This window comes from Mustela nigripes, chromosome 13, assembly GCF_022355385.1.
Source record: "Mustela nigripes isolate SB6536 chromosome 13, MUSNIG.SB6536, whole genome shotgun sequence".
NCBI classification, from domain to species: Eukaryota; Metazoa; Chordata; class Mammalia; order Carnivora; family Mustelidae; genus Mustela; species Mustela nigripes.
In genome coordinates this window covers 101,431,841-101,452,539 of record NC_081569.1, presented here as the reverse complement: position 1 = coordinate 101,452,539, position 20,699 = coordinate 101,431,841, and the positions used below count along the sequence as shown (strand labels likewise).

General features: G+C 36.8%; 1 protein-coding gene across 4 annotated transcripts in view; it reads left to right on the top strand.

The window, feature by feature from the left end:
• Positions 1-19,468, top strand: part of WDHD1 (WD repeat and HMG-box DNA binding protein 1) — a 65,322-nt gene extending 45,854 nt beyond the window's left edge. For all 4 annotated transcript variants that reach the window (XM_059373247.1, XM_059373246.1, XM_059373249.1 and 1 more), the window contains 10 exons: positions 4,610-4,724; positions 5,585-5,716; positions 8,236-8,453; positions 8,958-9,076; positions 9,464-9,520; positions 11,428-11,471; positions 12,077-12,247; positions 13,208-13,338; positions 16,432-16,570; positions 18,652-19,468. In XM_059373247.1, coding sequence (XP_059229230.1) covers positions 4,610-4,724; positions 5,585-5,716; positions 8,236-8,453; positions 8,958-9,076; positions 9,464-9,520; positions 11,428-11,471; positions 12,077-12,247; positions 13,208-13,338; positions 16,432-16,570; positions 18,652-18,852 — 1,327 coding nt within the window. In that variant the 3' untranslated portion in view covers positions 18,853-19,468. The remainder of the gene's footprint in view (positions 1-4,609; positions 4,725-5,584; positions 5,717-8,235; positions 8,454-8,957; positions 9,077-9,463; positions 9,521-11,427; positions 11,472-12,076; positions 12,248-13,207; positions 13,339-16,431; positions 16,571-18,651) is intronic.
• The last annotated feature ends 1,231 nt before the right edge of the window (positions 19,469-20,699 follow it).

The window sequence follows — 20,699 nt, the reverse complement described above, 5'->3', positions numbered from 1 at the left end:
TCTACAGTTTTATCTGGGGAATGATGTAATCTGATTTATACTATAAAAAGAAAAATACATGTGCTAAATGTCTTGGCAGAGGTAAGACTGAAATTAGGGAGCCCAGTTTTCAGTCGGGGAATTTATTCTGCTTTCTGAGAGTGTTTGGAGACATAGTATCATATTTTTAGCCATCACAATGATCAGGAGTTACCTGGCATCTAGAGAGCTGTGGCCAGGGCTGTTGAACATCTTAGAATGTGCAGGATGGTCCTACTGAACTACAGATCGTCCTTCCTTCCCAAGTGCTATCAGTGCCTCCTTTGAGAGACATTGAGGAAGATTTTGCAGTCATCCAGCAGAGCTACTAGTGTAGCTGGAACTAGGGTGGTGTCAGCAGAAATTAAGGAAACTAGATTTGAGATAGAAACAAGTAGGATTTTCTGATAGATGGCATGTTGGGAGTGAGAGAGAAGACTCAATAATGACACCCATGTCTCCAATTAAAGCAACTAGATGTATAGTCATACCATTTATAGAAATGAGAGGTGAAAACAAATTCGCTCTTGGGTATATTGTTGAAATGCCTGCAGAATATCTAAGTGGTGATATCAAGAAGGTATTATAATATATGACTGTAAGATATAAATTTGGGAATCACCAGAATATAGAAGGTATTTAAAGTTTTATACTTTCATAGTAAGTATATACTTCATAGTAAGTAAAGTATTCATGGTAATAAACAAGGGGCACCTGGGTGTCTCAGTCAGTGAAGTGACTGCCTTTGGCTCAGGTCGTGATCTCCAGGTCCTGGGATTGAGCCCCACATTGGGTTCCCTGCTCAATGGGGAGCCTGCTTCTCTCTCTGCCCCCCACCCCACACTCACATGTTCTCTCTCTCTCAAAAATAAATAAAACACTTAAAAAAAATAAAGTAATAGTAATAAACGAGATCACTTAGAAGAAAGAAACAAAAAGGTCACAGAATCCACCCCTTAGAAATTCCAGCCTTTAGAGGTCAGGTATTGGGAGATGGAGCTTTTGAATGAGGAAAATGAATATTGGCTAAGCAAATAAGAGAAAAATCACTTGAAGAACATCATATTACAGAAGTTGTAAGGAGAGACTATTTCTAGAAAGGCACTAATTAGAAAAGAAAATAAAAATGGCTCTTGGATATGTGAAAAGATGATTGATATCAAAATAAGAAAAATATGAATCAAAACTTATAAAAACACTCTTTTTACTTATCGAGTAAGGAGAATCTGAAAATGATAACGCTCTTAGTTGGTGAGACTGGGGGGAAATAATCAAGCTTATAATTGCTGATAGGAGTATAATTGGTTATAATCCCTATGGAAGGCAGTTTGTCAAGAACTACCAGAATTAGAAATGCATGTGCTTTTTTATCTGCCTTAGGATTTTTTCTGCAGATGTACTAGTACTTGCTGTTTAAAGTGTGATCCATGGACCATCAGCATCAGCATCACCAGGGAGCTTATTAGAAATGCCAGATCTCAGGACACCGAGGTGGCTCATTCAGTTAAGCATCTGCTTTCCCCTCAGATCATGATCCCAGGGTCTTGGGATGGAGCCACATGTCGGCCTCCCTGCCCCTCATGCTCTCTTTCTTGCACGCATATGCATGCACTTTCTCTCAAATAAATAAATAAAATCTTTCAAAGAAAAGAAACACCAGATCTCAGGCATCACTTCAGACTTACTGAATCAGAACTTGCATTTTAACAAGATCCTCAGGTGATTTGTGTGTGCATTAAAGTTTAGGAAATAGTGCTGCTAGCACATGTGGAAATGACACGTGCAAAAGATACACTGCCTTGTAGGATTGTTAATATTAGCAAAAGATTGGAACCCTAAATTTCTATTAGTAGAATAGGTAATAATGTTAGGTACAAGTGCATACTAGAGTACAATGTAGATTTAAAAGGGATGTGTATCAGAATATATAAAGAACTCTTGTAACCTAAGAAAAGGTAACTCAATTAAAAACTAGGCAGAGTATTTGAACTGACATTTCTCGAAAGAAAACACGCACGGCCTATAATGCATGAAAAGGTATTCATTAGTTATTAAGCATCATTATGCAAATCAAAATCACAGAGATACCACTTCATACCCACCAGGATGGTTATTATCTGAAAGATGGACAATAATTAGTGCTATTGAGCATGTGGAACCCTAAACAGCGCTAGGTGGGGATAGAAACTCGGTTCAGTTTGGCATTTTCTCAAACAGTTAAACAGAGTTAGTATATGACTTAACTGTTCAACTCCTAGGGATATAAATAAAGGAATTTAAAACTTGTCATTTGATTCCATATGAAATACCTGCCTTTAATCATGAATATGAGTAATTACTAATCTGTAGAAGTTATCACTCCTATCTCCATTCGAATGACACTTCAGTTTAGCAAAAACTATCTTTATTGTTTCCACTGAAGATTTTTTTTTCATAATCACTACTGGTTAATATATAACTGAGTTTCCTAATTTTGCATGCTACAGTCCAGTTTGCTCTCTACTAACATTAGCCTTCCTTCCTTTTCTCTTTAGCTTTTAAAAGCTCTTAAGAGTTTTAAGCATGCTTGCAAACGAATTCTTGTTTTGAGTTTTAACAAGCATTTGTTACAGTACTGACTATATGTGCTGCACTATGTAAAGGCCTGGAAGAGTTGGCTGCTAAAATCATTATCTACTCCTGAGTACGTGCTCTAAACAAATTGTGAACAAAGTCTCCTCTGTGCAACCCAGAACACAAAGCAAAACTTGTTACCCGGGGAAAGCTTAGTCTGGACATTGGCCCCAGTTTTCACTAGTCTAATATTTTTTCGATTCTTCCCTTAATAAGAGAACAAGTTTTATTATCTATTTGAAAAGGAATTGAAGTAATTTTGTTTTCTTAGTAAACCCTAGTTTATTTTTTGCATTTTTTCCTCCAGATGGTTTAGCCACGCAATTTCCTGGAGGCTTATTCATTATAGGCAAAACCCACCAAATTAGCAGTCAAATGAGTTTGTTCTTCCTCTTCTTTAATGAAAGGGGTATTTAATGGAGAACAGGTCTTTTTACTTCAAGTCTTTAAAGCTAAAAGTATAAGAAATTTTATTTATATCAAAGCAGGTTACTAATTCCCTGCTTTGATATAAATGTAGCTTTAAAAAACCATTAATAAAGTCCTAATTTTTCTTTGTGATAATTGCTTACTGTGATAAGTCAATAGAGTATTTGAGGTATAAAATTTTTTTAAACAAGAGAATATAAGTCTTCTTATAGAAAAAAATAAAAGTTAAGGCAATTAAGATTATTCCCAATGTTCCTTCTGATTATGTTAATATACATATATATGTATCATTAGACTTGTTCCTTTCCGAATGCACATATGCTTTTTCATTTTGCATGACTAATAAACCACTAGCTTCTGTGAATGACAGAATTGCTACAAGAGATTTTTTTCAGGTATTCAAACTACCACCTGTTATGGTGATAGCCACTGATTTATATGAAATCATAAAAGGAGAGGAAGAAGAAGAAATGAGATTATACGTTCAAAAGTATTGGAACGCTAAAAACATGTTTGTATTTTTTATTGTAGGGTCACAAAAAGAAGAAAGTGTATTCAAATCTTATTAGGAAGGGGGGCCTCTCTAGTTTAAAAGATTGCTGAGTATTGCCACTTATTTAATTTTTAACTATTCTAGTGGGCATTTGATAATACTAGAAGACATTTATGAAAAAAATTTACACCTGAGGATCTGATTTCTACTTAGTATTTCCCTTTAAGAAAGTCATGACTTTAAGCCATGACTAAAAGGCTGTACTATAAATTAAATGTGTGGTTATTAATAGGCATTGAACATTGTACTGTATTTTTAAATGACTAGAGAAAATAAAAAATTCACCCAAGGTACTTCGTGTGTGAGCAAGGTTTTCCAGTGGTTTTCTTATAAATAATTTGGAGTACATAAGTTGAAAGGGTATTCTACATGCGTATGTCACTCTGTGATTAATGAATGCTTTTTAATTAATGAATTGCATTACTATTCATACCGATGGGCATCTTTAAATACTTTCATATCCTAATCAGAAAAGGTTTAGACAAAGCTCTCACCACTGAGCTATTTATTATCTCATAAGGCAACCACTGATTTAGCAGAGCAGGTATATATTATAACCAGGTATATACTGGATTTTCTGCTTCACTTTACCAATATCTAGTAGTAGATACTTATCTCTATTGGACATATCACTGTCTTTTTCTCTTATTTGACACTTTCTACCAGCAGTACCAAGTATTCCCAAACTGATAAATAAAAGGAAATGCTTCATCAGTATTTCATCTTGGGTGATCTGTTTTATAACATGGATCCCTTGAAAACTATTTATGGCATAGCTGCTGTATTTTATTTTATTCTATTTTTTAAAGATTTTATTTATTTGACACAGAGAGAGAGATCACAAGTAGGCAGAGAGGGAGGCAGAGAGAGAGAGAGGGAAGCAGGCTCCCTCCTGAGCAGACAGCCCAGATGTGGGGCTCGATCCCAGGACATTGAGATCAGTTTTTATGATTTGGGAAGGGAGTTTTTGTAGTGACACTTTTTTTTTTTTGACAGGTGCATTCCTTGCAAAGGTTCTCGGTTTCCTCCCACCCTTCCACGACCTGCTGTAGCTATACTATCCTTTAAGCTTCCTTATTGTCAGATTGCAACAGAGAAAGGACAAATGGAGGTATGTCGAAATCTTACCTTGACACTCTGAATTTGATAATACACTGCCTGTGATGCAGACATTTAAAAATTTCCCTGATAAACAGTGTTGAATACTCATTACTTTATGATTAAATAAATAGTGGTAACAGGGTGGGAGGGTGACTGCTTATGATCACAAGGGTACCTGATTGCCATCTCTGTGTCCAGGGATTTTTGTCTGTGAGGGAAATGGGCATGAACATCAGGGTAAAGGCTCTCACTCACTCTCAGAGTTGGGTGAGTGCCTGAGAGGGTAGATCTCCATAAATATTGGGTCTTAGACCAGGCTTGCTTCACTCTAGGCATAGCCCTGTACCATCAAAAGTCATTTGAAATCTTGTAATTAGTTACTTTAAATAGGAAGTAAACCAGCCTCTTAAAAAGTAGTACCACCTTCTCTGAGCATTAATGATAGCTAAGATACTGTTTAAAATGTTATATTTCCTTTTTTTTTTTTTAAGTACAAAGGATGAAGTTAAGGTTTGGTATCATGTTAAAATTTGAATTACAAAATAAACTATAGAAAAAGTATTTAAAAAATTATTTTAATTCAGAATCCGTTATCTTAAGATAGATTTTTTTTTTAAGATTTTATTTATTTATTTGACAGAGAGAGATCACAAACAGGCAGAGAGGCAGGCAGAGAGAGAGGAGGAAGCAGGCTCCCTGCTGAGCAGAGAGCCCCATGTGGGGCTCGATCCCAGGACCCTGAGACCATGACCTGAGCCAAAGGCAGCGGTTTAACCCACTGAGCCACCCAGGTGCCCCAAGATAGATATTTAATACTTGCCTGGTATTAAGCTGGTAGTTTTCTCTAAGCTGTTTTTTTCACTTTTGTAGGAACAATTTTGGCGTTCCATCATGTTTCACAATTACCTTGATTATTTAGCTAAAAATGGTTATGAGTATGAAGAAAGCACTAAAAATCAAGCAATAAAAGAACAACAGGAGCTTTTAATGAAAATGCTTGCGGTGAGTATAATAAATATGCTGGAAAAATTAAAGTTGCACTTTTCTATAGATTGGATTTCTTAAAAGTATGTGAATTAGCACCAAGTTCCACAACCTCAGAAACTTTTTTTAAAATTTTTAAAATTTTAATTCTAGTATCATTTATAGTGTTATGTTAATTTCAGGTGTACAATACAGTGATTTAACAATTCTATACATTACTCAATTATTTTCCAGTTGATGTTGCAGTTAAAATATTTTTAAAAATAAGTAAAATATTTTAGACATTACCTTGTAATTAAGATCATGAGCAGATATGTGTACTTTTAACTTCCTCCTCCTATTTCATCCATCTCCCTACCAATGTCTCCTATGGTAACCACCAGTTCTCTATAGTTAAGAGTCTAGTTTTTTTGTTTGTCCTTTTTTCTCTGTTTGTTTTATTTCTTAAATTATACATATGAGTGAAATCATATGGTATTTATCTTTCTGTGACTCATTTCACTTAGCCTTATACTCTCTAGAGCCATCATGTTGTTGGAAAAAGGTAGTTGTAAAGTTTTTTCTGGCGAGATAAACACAACACCAGGCAAAGTGGGTGCAAGGCAAGATTTATTAAAAACGCTCTCCGTCGAAGTTTCAGGGCTCAGGAGAAGGGGAGCCAGGAAAGTTGCGCCGGGAGGAGGTGGGCACCCTCGGGTGAGGTTCCGCCGCTCAGAGTGGCGGAAGTCGCACCCAAGGCAGGGAGGAGGGGGCTTTTAAGGGGTCTCGGAGGAAGCTCAGGGGTCTTTTGGAAGTTTCCCTTATTTGGATATCCCGCCTGCTCATCGGGATCCCATTGGTCCATGGGAGCGGGGGCGGGGGTCTCAGATTACTGCTTGGGCCTTTGTTCTCCTGTCTGAGCTCAGGTCTTGTGGCGGGAACTTTCGCCATCTTTAGTAGCCCTTCCTGCCAGCCCAACAGTAGTATTCACTGTTGTCACCACTATGTGACACTGTCTTGAGTATAGTATTAAAGAAATTTTTTTCTAAAGATTTTATTTACTTATTTATTTGAGAGAGAGAGAGAATGAGAGAGTGTGACGGGGGGGGGGGGGGGGGTCAGAGGGAGAAGCAGACTCCCTGCTGAGCAGGGAGCCCAATGTGAGACTTAATCCTGGAACTCTGATCATGACCTGAACCAGAGGCAGTCACTTAACCAACTGAGTGCCTCCCAGTATTAAAGAAATTTAATTAGCTTATTGTAGAGTAAGTTTTGTTCCTTTTATAAAAATGTCATTTGTGGTGTAGGAGCTAGTAACCTTCTTATTTCCCACAGCACAGGTAAGAATATCCGTTTGGTTATTTACCATGTAGCATTGGAGGAGCATTTCCTCTGGAACAGTGTTTCTGAACAGAGTATATCAGTAGCTTAAGGACTGGTCAGTTCTTTAGCATTCCTGTCCCCCTGGCAAATGCTGGAACTTCAGCCTCATTACTATGAGAATCCTACTTTTCATTTCCAAATGTCACCTGAGGCAGAGTACTACCCTGATTAAGAAGTACTGTTTATAGATGAGTGATAGTAGGAACCTTGAAAAGGACATGCAGGTGATTGTCTAAACCTCTGTGCTGAGGCATGAGATGTGGGATGTCTAAGTAACAAAATAATCCTTCTACCCTATGAATTAGGAAACCCTTAGTAGTCTGTGAAGTACTAATTTTCCTTACATTGTACTTGAGTTGCCTCACTTTGAGTTGTAAAAATTCATACCAAAAGAAAAGTAGTCAAGTGTTTTCTAAGATGTTAAATGAATGCCCTTTGTTTTGTATTGTTACATATAAAAAAATAGAGCAAGAAAAAGAGAGTTGTTAATTAGAAGTTGTGTAACTGTTTCTGGAAGTTGGAGATCTTAGACAATCACACTTAAAAATGAATGGCTAAATCTACTTCTCCCCACCCAAACTCACTTAGTAGTATTTGTGTAACAATTCTGGGCAAAGTAATAACAAATAAATCATTTACTATCTATTCCTTTTTTGAACTTGCTGCCTTATTTGGCGAGGGTGGGGTGAGGGTGGGTGGGCAGTGAAACAAGTTTAAGAAAACTACATTTGAATTGTAAAGGAGGGTCTTTACTTCCCTTGCAATTAATAGCCTGAAATCCTAAGCCTTATTTCATTGAATCTAAGCTACTATTGATTGTAAAATGCATCATTATTTAAGCCTCCCCCAAATTGCTACAAATTAAACTCTGACCCACCGTCAGTTGTGAGATGCTCCCACTTTCAGAGATGTTAAAATGTATAAAAATATGGTTCTTAAAGTCAGTGAGATGCATTATCTAGAAAACTGATTTCTCAGTTTTATTACTAGTATCATTCTCTTATTTTTAAAAAGTTTCTCTTGGGTGTTATATGCAACTAATGAATTGTTGAGCACTACATCAAAAACTAATGATGTATTATATACTGGCTAATTGAACATAATAATAAATTTTAAAAATTTTTAAATAAAAAGTTTCCTTGACATGGCTTTATTTTTTTTCCATTCTGAGTTAGCTTTCTTGTAAACTGGATCGGGAATTCCGTTGTGTGGAACTAGCTGATTTAATGACTCAAAATGCTGTGAATTTAGCCATTAAATATGCTTCTCGTTCCCGGAGATTAATATTGGCTCAAAGACTTAGTGAACTGGCTGTAGAGAAGGCAGCTGAATTGGCAGCAACCCAGGTAGAAGAAGAGGAAGAGGAAGATTTCAGAAAAGAGCTGAATGCCGGGTAAGAAATAATCAGTTGCTTAAATTCTTCTTTACCATTCTGAATATTAAATTGGTCTTTTTTTTTTTTTTTTTTTTAATTTGACAGAGAGAAATCACAAGTAGACAGAGAGGCAGCCAGAGAGAGAGAGATAAGGAAGCAGGCTCCCTGCTGAGCAGAGAGCTGATGCAGGACTCGATCCCAGGACCCTGAGATCATGACCCGAGCCGAAGGCAGTGGCCCAACCCACTGAGCCACCCAGGCGCCCCAAATTGGTCTTTGTATAGCTCTTTTTTTTTTTTTAAGATTTTATTTATTTATTTGACAGAGAGAAATCACAAGTAGATGGAGAGGCAGGCAGAGAGAGAGAGAGGGAGGCAGGCTCCCTGCCGAACAGAGAGCCCGATATGGGGCTCGATCCCAGGACCCTGAGATCATGACCTGAGCCGAAGGCAGCGGCTTAACCCACTGAGCCACCCAAGCGCCCCTGTATAGCTCTTTATTGAATAATATATTGTCTTTTAGTTACAGTAATACTGCTACAGAGTGGGGCCAGCCAAGGCTTAGAAACCAAGTTGAAGAAGATGCAGAGGACACCAGAGAATCTGATGATAAAGAAGAAGAACCAGAATTACATAACCATGGCAAGATTTTTTTTAAAAGATTCATTTATTTATTTTAGAGAAAGAGTATGTGTATGAGTTGGGGGAGGGACAGAGGGAGAGGTAGGGAGAGAAGCAGACTGCCCGCCAAGCGAGTAGCCAGATGGGTCTCAATTTCACAACCTGGAGATTATGACCTAAGCTGAAATCAAGAGTTGGATGCTTAACCAACTGAGCCACCCTGGTGCCCCATAAGATACATTTTTAAGGTAATTTAAGGATGAGAAATTTCATTTATGTGGCTTTCCCTATTTTACTTGGCTGAGGAAAATTGAATACCAGTGCTTTGTTAATATATCTATGCTGATTGTTGATTATAGAGAGTAACTTTCTCTCCTCATTTACAATGTATTGTTTTAAATTTTATAGGACAGATTCCATTTTCTAAAAGTGCAAATTCTGCTGATGTGCCAGCTATTAAGTCAGGTAAGAAATATTTGTGATTCTGTAATATCAAGAAAATTGTTCAAGTAGTCTTTAAAGTGATATATCTATTCAAATACACCCGTTTTGCCCACCCCCACCTCCACTCTTCTGCCCTCGGTTTGTTTTTATCAGAAATATTGTTTGTGAAACTGCTAATTTTACAAATATTTATTAAGTGCCTATTGTGTGTCAGGTATTTGACTAGGTGGGACATACAGAAGTCGGGTAGACATGCATGGTTCACTCCTGCGTAAATCTTACATAGTATCAACTGAATTTTTAAACCATGTGTATATAGTCCTTTGATTTTAAAAAATTACCTGTAAACACATGTACAGAGTATTATAAGAACATATAACAGTGTGCTGTAATCTAGTCAGAGGTAAGGGCTTTGTCAGGACCCCAAGAGAGGCCTCATGGAATGTTTAAAGCAGAGGTGAATAAGAATCAGCTAGGCTGAAGTGGGTGAGAGCTGAAGCAAGGGAAAGGCGTGTGACTTAAGGAATAGCATTTGCGAAGACTAAGAGTAGTGCGAAGAGCACAGAGGCAGAGAAATATGACACCTAGTGGTTTTGGAGGGAAGGGCGGGAGCTAAATCATGCAGATCCATGGAGGCCACAGTAAGGATTTTGATCTTTATTCTGAGGTCACTGGGAGGCCTTTGTAGGTTTAAAGCAGAGGGAGAGTGTGCACACTGGCAGAGGAGGAATGCACATAAGGAGACAGCTCAAGTGACATTGAATAGTGTCTTAGACTCGGGTGGTGGTGACTAATGGGAGAAAGAATGAGAAGAATTGATAAAGTGTTGCTGAAGAAAATGAAAGTAGAGAGAATGAAAGTTCAGGGTATACAGAATGACTCAGTTTCCCAGCTTGAATATTTGAATGAATGATGGTACCATTTACTGGGTTAGAAAACACTAGGGAAACTCAGGTTTAGATAGGAGGAAGATGAACTACTATTGGATGTTTGGGTTAGGAACTCAGGAAAGTAGTCTGGGAGGGAGATATAAAGTGAAAATTGTTGGCATAATGATAGCAATTTAAATCATGGGCATGGGTGATTGAGCATTGGAGGAGGATATAAAGTGAGAAGAAAAGTGAGCTTAGGGGGTGGAGAATCCCCAGCATTTAAACACTGAGCGGGAGGAGGAACCATCAAAAGAAAATGAGGTAAGAGAGGAAGGAGATAGGAACATGGAATCTCAGAACTCAAGGGTAGGAAACAGTATCAAAAAGAAAGGGACACTCAGCTATGTAGAATGCTATTGAGTGCGTCAAAATGATGATGACTGAAAACTACCCACCATATTTGGCCACACGGACTTTATTGGGTCCTTAGCAAGAGCAGATTCTATAGGATAGTAGGGCTGGAAGCCATTATATTTTGGATGTGGGAATGTATGAACCTTGAGGAACTGGGAATAGCTTTGTTGACAGCTCTCGAATTTGGCTCTATGGGGTTGAGAGGGCTTGTTTTTGTTTGTTTAAGTTAGGAAACTTGAGTAGCCAATAAAGAGGAAAAAGTAGTATACATCCAAAGATGGTGTAGGCACTGATAGGGTGAGTTTCCTGACAAAGCAGGAGGGATTGGGATCTAGGGCACAAGTAGAGGAGTTGTTAACTTAGCTAAAACGAGTCACCGTTCTTCCATGGTAATAGGAGAGAAGGATAGATCTATATGAATATTGGGTTGTTATATTTCATATTAACAAGTTGGGGTAGTTCCCATTTACTAGCTTGTATTTTAGCTTGGAAAGAGGTAGGAGGTCATATATAGTTGTTAATAGTTTTAAAGCTGCAAAATACATTTGTTTTTGTACGATACATATTAAAATATTCCATCTATTATTAGATCAGAAGTCTATGTTTTGCCGCTATTAAGTGAGGGTTTCTTTGTTACGAAAGGTGCAGTTACCTGTAGCAACCAAGGACGAGTAAACCCCTTCAAGGTAAACTCTTTCTAGTGATATTTAAAATGTATTTCAGTACATTTTTATACAAAGAAATATTTCCAGACTACCAGATGACACTCTCCAGACTTGGAGGCATTAAAGACTAAAGCAGATCTTCATGAAAACAGATGAAAGCAGCACTAGTTCACACTTGGTCTAAGAGTTATATGTTCTACTTACCCTCTAAATACTGATCTTTTTTTTTTTTTTAAAGATTTTATTTATTTACTTGAGAGAGAGAGAGTGAGAGAGAGCATGAGAGGGGAGAAGGTCAGAGGGAGAAGCAGACCCCATAGAGCTGGGAGCCTGATGTGGGACTTGATCCCAAGATTCCGGGATCATGACCTGAGCTGAAGGCAGTTGTTTAACCAACTGAGCCACCCAGGTGCCCCTCTATACTGATAGTTTTGAAAGATTATTCCCTCTTTTCCTTGGGGATGTGATATATTTAATATGTGTATCAGTCTTAATTTTATTGTACAAAATGTGTTCAATTCCAAATGTGAGACCACAATATAAACCTGACATACTTTAAGGAAAAATTAATCTCTTGGGATTTTTTTTCTTCTTTAAATATAAAATGCTAATAGTTTGTTCTTTAGGTATCAGCCAATTCCAAAGAACCATCCACTTCAGTGAATTCAGCACGTTCAAGTAATATTTTAGACAATATGAACAAATCATCCAAGAAATCTACTGCACTTAATCGAGCTACAAATAATGAAAAGTCTCCAGTTATAAAGCCTCTAGTTCCAAAGCCAAAGTCTAAGCAGGTACAATTTCAACTACCAACATTAACAATAAGCAGCACATATTCTGTTTGTTTTGTTCACTCTTTCAGGTATGGGACAGGAGGCTCCAGTTGTTTATGATTGATTGTCTAGCAAGGGTAGTGGTTCTCCAATCTGATTTTGTTTTCTTTCCACCCCCCAAAAAGTATATATGTGTATATATATACTTATATACTTATATATATATATATACACATATATATATGTATACATACATATACATATATACCATACATACATATATATATAACATATATACTTATATACTTATATATATATATATATATAACATACATACATATATATACATACACATTCAGGGCCCAGGGACTCGGGAATCTGTTTGGTCTTTAAAAAAAATTTCCCAGATGATTCTGATGCGTATCTTTGTTTAAAGATGATGCTGTAGTAGCTGGCACCAATCTTTTTTTTTTGAAGATTCTATTTATTTATTTGACAGAGAGAGAGACAGCAAGAAAGGGAATACAAGCAGGGGGAGTGGAGAGGGAGAAGCAAGCTTACCGCTGAGCAGGGAGCCCAATGTGGGGCTTGGTCCCAGGACCCTGGAATCATGACCTGAGCTGAAGGCAGATGCTTAACAGCTGAGCCACCCAGGCACCCCCCAGTCTTGTTCTGTATTCTGATTTTGCCTTCTGGTTTCAGCGCAGATTTTGTATTTCATCCCAGATTTGTCATTAGTACAATAGATCTTTTTTCTTTTCCATTTCATATAGTAAAATTCAGCACTTAGAAAATACGGAATTTGTAGTTTTAGGGGATTTTGTGTCTGTAGTCTTGTTTATGTTCAGCTGAAAACTTCAGGGGGCTTCTTCACATGTTGGTTTAAGAATTCTACATATATTTTCCCACACTTTTCAAAAGTTGATTGTAGTATATAATATCTTACTAGATTTTGTTGCAGTATTCATTATGTTTTTACAGGCATCTGCAGCATCCTATTTCCAGAAAAGAACTTCCCAAACTGATAAGACTGAGGATGTAAAAGAAGAACATCCTAAAAAGTCATCATCTGAAACACCAGCTATGTCTCCTCAAAGCACTGAAAATCAAAGGTCAGTACATAAATAAATTTATTATTCTTAAGATATAATATCCCAATAAAAGGCATACAGAAACAATACAAAATTACTCAACCCTCTTGTTGATTATTACAAGTAATACATTGATACTGTTAGTGGACATTCTGAACACATAACTTTAAGGAAGGAAGCCATAAATATTGATTAATGTCTATTTATGTTACTTAATAAGATCCACCCTGATAAATTATATGTGTTTTAAATTGTACATATTTTATAATTTTTTTGTTTATCTTAAAATAGATAGTTGCATGGGAGAAACAGTGAAAAGTTACCCAAAAAAAGTGTGATAAAGAGTAAACATCTTTCCTGTCCACCCAGTTCCCCTCTTGCACAGTCACTACAACAGATTTCTCACATAGCCCTCCAATATTTTTTGTGCATGTTCAAACACTTAGATTTATCTGTTTTTTTATTTTTACAGAAATGGTAGCATACATGTTATTCTGTACCTTGCTTCTTTTCATTTAACATTTTTTATAGAGCATCTCATATTACTACATAAAGAGTTTCTTTAATCTTTTCACATACACTGAATGGATATACCATAATTTATTCAGTTCTCTACTGGTGGACAGAAGGTGGTTGCTGGTCTTTTGCTAGTACAAACGGTAGCACAAAGAATAACTTCATATGAATGTCATTTCTCACATATACCTATAGCTATAAGATGAATTCCTGTATGCTTCAAGTTAATGTGCACTTGTAATTTCAATAGATATTGCCAAATTTTTCTCTGTTGATGTTGTATCATTTTCTGTGCCTCCTGCAATATGAGAGTTCTTATTTGCCTGTATCCTATTTGTCTGCCAGTGTAATATGTTACCACATTTCTTGAGGTCTCTCTTTTTTTTAAAGATTTTTATTTATTTTCTTGTGAGAGAGCGCTCAAGCGCAAGCAGGGAGGAGGGGCAGAGGGAGAAGGAGAAGATGACTCCCCGCTGAGCAGAGAGCCCGACATGGGACTCAGTCCCAGGATCCCTGAGATCATGACCTGAGCCAAAGGCAGATACTAACCCACTGAGCCACCCAGGTGCCCCTTAAAGGTTTTATTTTTTAAGTAATTTCTATACTCAACATAGGGCTCAGACTCATTACCCCAAGTTCAGACGCTGCATGCTCTACCAGCTGAGCCAGCCAGGTGCCACTCATGTTAACCAATTTAATCTGAGGAGTAGCTTTGGTTTTTATTTTTCCCATTTTTGTCCTGAATTCAAATCAGATATTAAATGATGAAGATTTTATTTAAGAAGATTCCAATTTTTTTTTTACTATCAGTGAGCTATACAGAAAACTTACTTACATGAAATTTCATTAAAGAATTATCACTGCTTAACTAAATTTTTTTAAAAAGATTTTATTTATTTATTTGACAGAGAGAGAGAGAGATCACAAGTAGGCAAAGAGGCAGGCAGAGAGAGGGGGGTAAGCAGGCTCCCCGCTGAGCAGAGAGCCCGATGCGGGGCTTGATCCCAGGACCCTGAGATCATGACCTGAGCCGAAGGTAGAGGCTTAACCCACTGAGCCGCCCAGGCACCCCTTAACTAAATATTTTGTCACAAATGTTGATATACTCAATCAGAAGAGAAATGTTCGATTTTGTTTTTCTCTTGAACAATAGCTGTTTGGGGAGAGATTGTAAGCTATTAGCTAGACTTGCCCCAAGTTTGATTAAAATGAATATTTCTAGAAATTCAAGAACCTTTGTTTAGTGTTGCTGTTTATTTTTATTTGCTCTATTATTTTTCTGAAAGTAGAAGTATATTAGGATATTTCCAAAAATTGGGCAAGTAGTTCTAGCCAGACTAATAATATTTTTTTAATAGCTTGTTTTTCTAAAAATTAAAAAGTTTAGGCAAAATCCCGCAATTACTCATAAAGGTAATTCTTCCCTATCTTTTTTTAGTAAAATTAAGATTTTATATTTAACGAGATTTGTATTAGAGCTATAATGTTATATCCTGTCTTTCTGGTTCCATTTAAAATTTTATCATAAATATTTTTCTGTGGTATTTTTGCATCTAATTTTTGCTGTGTCCTTAAATTTATTATTCAGGCTCCATTTGGCTACAGGGTAGTGTGGGGCAGTAGTAGAGCTGATGTGTTAAGCATGGGGACGCTGGAGTCACACTGCCAAATTGTTCAATCCCGGGTCTGATTTCTGCTGTGTAATCTGGAATAAGTTATTTCAAGTTTCTGAGCCTCAATTTCCTCATCCATGGAATGGAGACAGTAATTGCACCTATCTTATAGGGTGAAATGAGGTAATACATGGCTTTTAGAACAATGCCTAGCACATAGTAAGTGCTCAGTAAATATTAAATGTTTACGTTAAAAACCTTTGCTTATGACCTAAAGACAATTGTGTCAGAAGTAAAGTCTAATGAAATTGACAAGTGTGCTGTGTTTATGCTTTACATAATAGTTGCACAAGAAAGGACCCCCACTCCCAGGTCAGCTATGAGAGCAGAGAGGGGTTGGGTAAGGATCTTGAGAGAAATAAGAATTTCAAATAGCTGGTTTGGGAAATGGAAAGAGAACCCACCAAAGATACTTGGAAAAATTTTACTGGCCCAGCGGGGCTGAGGGGAATTGGAGATCTTGAGTGTGTAGGTATTCTAAAAAGAGCTGAAAGGGTAGAGTTCATGGTTGCTCCACTTGGAAAATACAAATATGTAAAATCTTTGAATTGATCTTACAAAGGATTTTTCAGTTCGTTATTCCCATGGTCTCCAGGGTAATATGTAGTATGAATATTAACAGATGTAATTAATTGTGTCTCTCGGGGCGCCTGGGTGACTCAGTTGGTTAAGTGTCTGCCTTTGACTCAGGTCATGATCCCAGAGTCCTGGGATCAAGCTGGCATCAGGCTCCCTGCTTCTCCCTCTCCTGTTCCCCCTGCTTGTGCTCTGTCAAAAAAAAAAATCTTTAAAAAAAATTAATTGTGTCTCTCTTACTTTATATAGGTATGCAAAGACTAATGGTTCATTACTAACCTGAAAAATCATAAAGCACTTTAAACTGCATTTTAAGTATAAAATTTTTTTCACATAATTGCTATTTTAGGCCAAAGACTGGGTTCCAGATGTGGCTAGAAGAAAACAGAAGTAGTATTTTGTCTGACAATCCTAACTTTTCAGATGAAGCAGACATAATAAAAGAAGGAATGATGAGATTTAGAGTATTGTCAGCTGAAGAAAGGAAGGTAAGGATAATTTTGCTGAGATTGAGATCTTATTAAATTCCCAGATTTTAAAAATTCTTACAGATAATTCCCTTTTTCTGTTTTTGGAAATTGCAGATACTCTGGTACACTCTTGGTTGAGAGGGAATTAAATAACTGAAATGTCAGCTTTGACTGCGTGGGTGTGTAATAATTATTATTTAGTGCCGGGGTTAAATTTGGGGTAGATATACTGTTTATATCTGTATATAAGTTCCTATATAATGCAAGTTAGTAGGCTACTCTAAGAAAAATTACATTACTTCTAAATCAAAAGCAAACTAAGTGAATAAGTAAAAATGAAATTCACATGTTTGGATTTTAAGGTTCTTGTAATTTAAGAAGAATTTTTTAAAATGCTGTGTACTTCAATGTACTACACATTGAATACAAAGTGAGAATACTGGACTGTCTGGCTGGCTCAGTCAGTAGAGCAAGTGACTCTTGATCTTGGGATTGTGAGTTTAAGCCTCACTATGGGTATAGAGCTTACTTTAAGGAAAAAAAAAAAAACCCCAAAAAACCCAAAATGAGAATACTGCTTTTGGGGAGAAAAGGTAGTGTTCTATTATAGCCTTTCACTTGGAAATTAGGACAGGTGGCTGGTACCTATTGCTCCTCATGTAATTTCTGCCATGTGAGGGAGGGCTAGGAGCAGCTTTCTGGTGCAAGGGGAAGGAATGTTCAGGGTATATCAGTTAAATCCTCAGATTTCACTTCCCCAGGGCTGACAGTACACAGCATGGGCACCTGGTGAAATAGATACCTGCCTCGATAAACTGGATTTTAAGAATAAAGTGCATTACAAAATGAGGAGGCTAGAAACTGGTTTAACCACCTCTAGCCTTATTAGAATTTCACTGGCAACTTCATACTTCTCATTTTTTATAAGAATTTATAAGAGGATAGAAATTCTAAAGAATTAGATAAAATGGCATTTGAATGGTTTTATACAGCAGAAGAGGAAGAGACTTAGTAAAGGTTGTGATTGTGTATTTGAATACTTAAAAATGTAATTAGTATTGTTAAGGTAAACCTTAAATGTTTTCTTAAATCCAGTCTGTTAATGTGAGAAATTCTGCAGCTTCAAAGGGTTCCTTTTCTGTAGTAAAGAAACGGGAAAAGAAGCAAAGTGGAAGAAGGAGGAACTATTACATATTAAAATAGATTTAAGAGACTGATGGAGGGGCGCTTGGGTGCCTCAATCAGTTAAGCATCGGGCCCTTGATCTCTGCTCAGTTCTTGATCTCAAGGTTGTGAGTTCAAGCCCTTCGTTGGTCTCCATGCTGGGTGTGGAACCTCCTTAAAAAATCAGTCATTCAGTCAGTGAATAAGAGACAAATGGAAACGACTGAACTTCATAAGGTTCTTGCTTAGTGAATAGAAGCCAGTCCTTAAAGAATATCTGAAATGTCATTCCTGAAATGACAAAGTGATAGGGATGAAGAATAGAGCACTAATTACCAGGAGTGGGGACCTGGGTAGGAAGTGTAGGTTTGGGGGACAACATGAGGGATCCTTATAATGATGGAACTGTTTTGTATCTTGAACATGGAATCTACATTGGAATTAAATATACACAACACACATAGGAGTAGAAATAAAAAAGAGAGGAATTGTATTGATGTCAGTACCCTGATTGTGATACTACATTTGTTTTGCAAGATGCTCCTATTGGGGTAAACCGGGAAACTGGTACATGAGATCCTTCTGTATTGTTACCTACAACTGCTTATAAATAATCTCAAAAAGTTTCATTTTTTAAAAAGTAGCTGCTGTTATAATATTTTGCACTTAATATGGTTAAATACAAGCAGAGTTTAGATTGAAATATTAGAGGTAGAATGTAAATTTTTTAACGTGCTCTGCAATTAAGTAAAATCTGTTAACAATGAGAACCCTTAATGATTAGCTTAACAATTCAAGTGCTAATTATGCTGCTTTAAAAAAAAAATTTTGCTCTTTTATATATGGATTTTTACCTGGAAAAGAAAGGAAATAATTTTCTTCCTATTTCTTTGTTACTGCCTAAAAATCTTTCCTCCTCCCATATTTTTACAAAGGCATGGGCTTCCAAGGCCAAAGGAGGAACTACAAGTGATGGAGCTGAAGCAAAGAAGCGAAAACATGTGGTTGATGAAAGTTATGAAACTGAAAATGAGAAGGAAAAAGCAAAGGAGAATCTGAATTTGCCTAAAAAGCAAAAACCTTTAGATCTTTCGACCAATCAGAAGCTGTCAGCTTTTGCATTTAAGCAGGAATAGAGTTAAAGAAAGTGGGAAAGTGGGTAATGGATTTTTTATTCATCATTGATAAACCTGGACTTTAAAAAAAAAAAAATTTAGAAAACTTATTATATATTTTTGAGAGTTTAGTGACAACTACCTGTCTTCGTAAGATAATGTGGTGATTATATTGGTGTAGGTGACAGGGCATGTGTAAAAACTGTCATCTCTGCAGATTGCTCTGCTCCCAAATGGAGGGACATTGAGAAACACTGTGATTAGTCACCGATGTGAAGCCACTGGCGTGTCCTAGTGGAAGCCAGTTTGGTGTTGTTTCTTACCTTTAAAATCATCAAAGCCAGTGTCTTAAAACCTCTGAACACTGAAGTACCTTCAAGGGGTTTCCTCGTTCGGTTTATGTCATGTACGGAGAAGTATTACAGAAATTGTCCTCCAGGTTTGTTACCATAGACTCTTCTCTATGTCTATACTGAACTAGGGACCATGTTTTTTAATATGAACCCTAAACATGTAAATGATTTTTTAGATGAGATTTTTTTATTTTGTTTGTTTCAGAAATTTCTTCACATATGGGTTTCAGTTGTCTTTGTATTTGCCTGGTTTTTAAAAAATAAATGACTTTCACATTTCCATATTTAGCTTGCTGTGGTCTTAACATTGTATTTCCATGAAATGAAAGTGTTTCTAGAAAATACAGTTTATATTTATTGCCATAATTTCCACCATCATCCCCATCCTGCTAAGCATCATACACATGGAAAAGAAGATTGTGGATACTGTTTTGATAGTATTTCAGCCCAGGGCATAATGTGTTCTTGGTAAGATACTCTGGTTATCATCATCAGCAGTACTTTCCTGAGCAAGTCTTTGAAGCCTTGATAAGAGAGTAGTTGAAGAGTTAGGGAAAGTGTTGAACTCCTCTTTAATTTTGGACAAACAAGATTTAATTATTTCATATATTTTTGGTTATTATTCTAAGCAGAGTTTAATATAAATGCAGCCACTTAATGAGAGCAGAGTACACAGGGGTGGGGATGAAAGGGGGGTTATAGTAAAAATAAATCAGGTGGCTCAGAATTGAGGATGGTATTATATGTTGGAAGGAATATAAAATGTTGAAAATTCAGATATGTAGAAGCCAAAGGTACGCTTTATCATGATGACTAAGGTTAGGAAGGAATGCATTTCTGACTTTTTAATTAGTAGCTAGTATAGAGGGACATTATAGTGCAGTGGTTAGGAGCACAGATTTCAAAGCCAAACAACCTGCGTCTGAAGACTCCCTGTAATACCTACCAGCCAAATAAACCTTGGACAAGTTTCTAGCCTTTGACCACTCATCTGTAAAATGGGTATAATAATAGTACCTACTTTAGGGTTATGGGAATTAAATGAGATAAAAGCACTTAGTTCCTAGTACGTAGTAATGTTTTATATAGATGTTGGCTATTATTAGTTATGCTATTGGGTATTTGATGTTGCTTCATTATTTGATTTTGTTCTGAATACTGGATGAATTTTTATTTCAAGAAGTTGAGGTAAAAGTTTATAGTACTTTGGAAAACATGTTTGTAGACATACATTTATTTTTATTTCTTCAACTTATTTGTTGTACATAGGATATAGTCCTTCAGTTATTACAGTTCCATAGGAACCTGATAATACTAAGGATTTGAAGGAAAAGGTGGGTTTTTTTGTTTTTTTTTTAAAGATTTTATTTATTTGTCGGAGAGTGCACACAAGAGAGCACAAGCAGACAGAGTGGCAGGCAGAGGCAGAGAAAGAAGCAGGCTCCCTGCTGAGCAAGGAGCCTGATGTGGGACTTGATCGCAGGACCCCGGGATCATGACCTGAGCTAAAGGCAG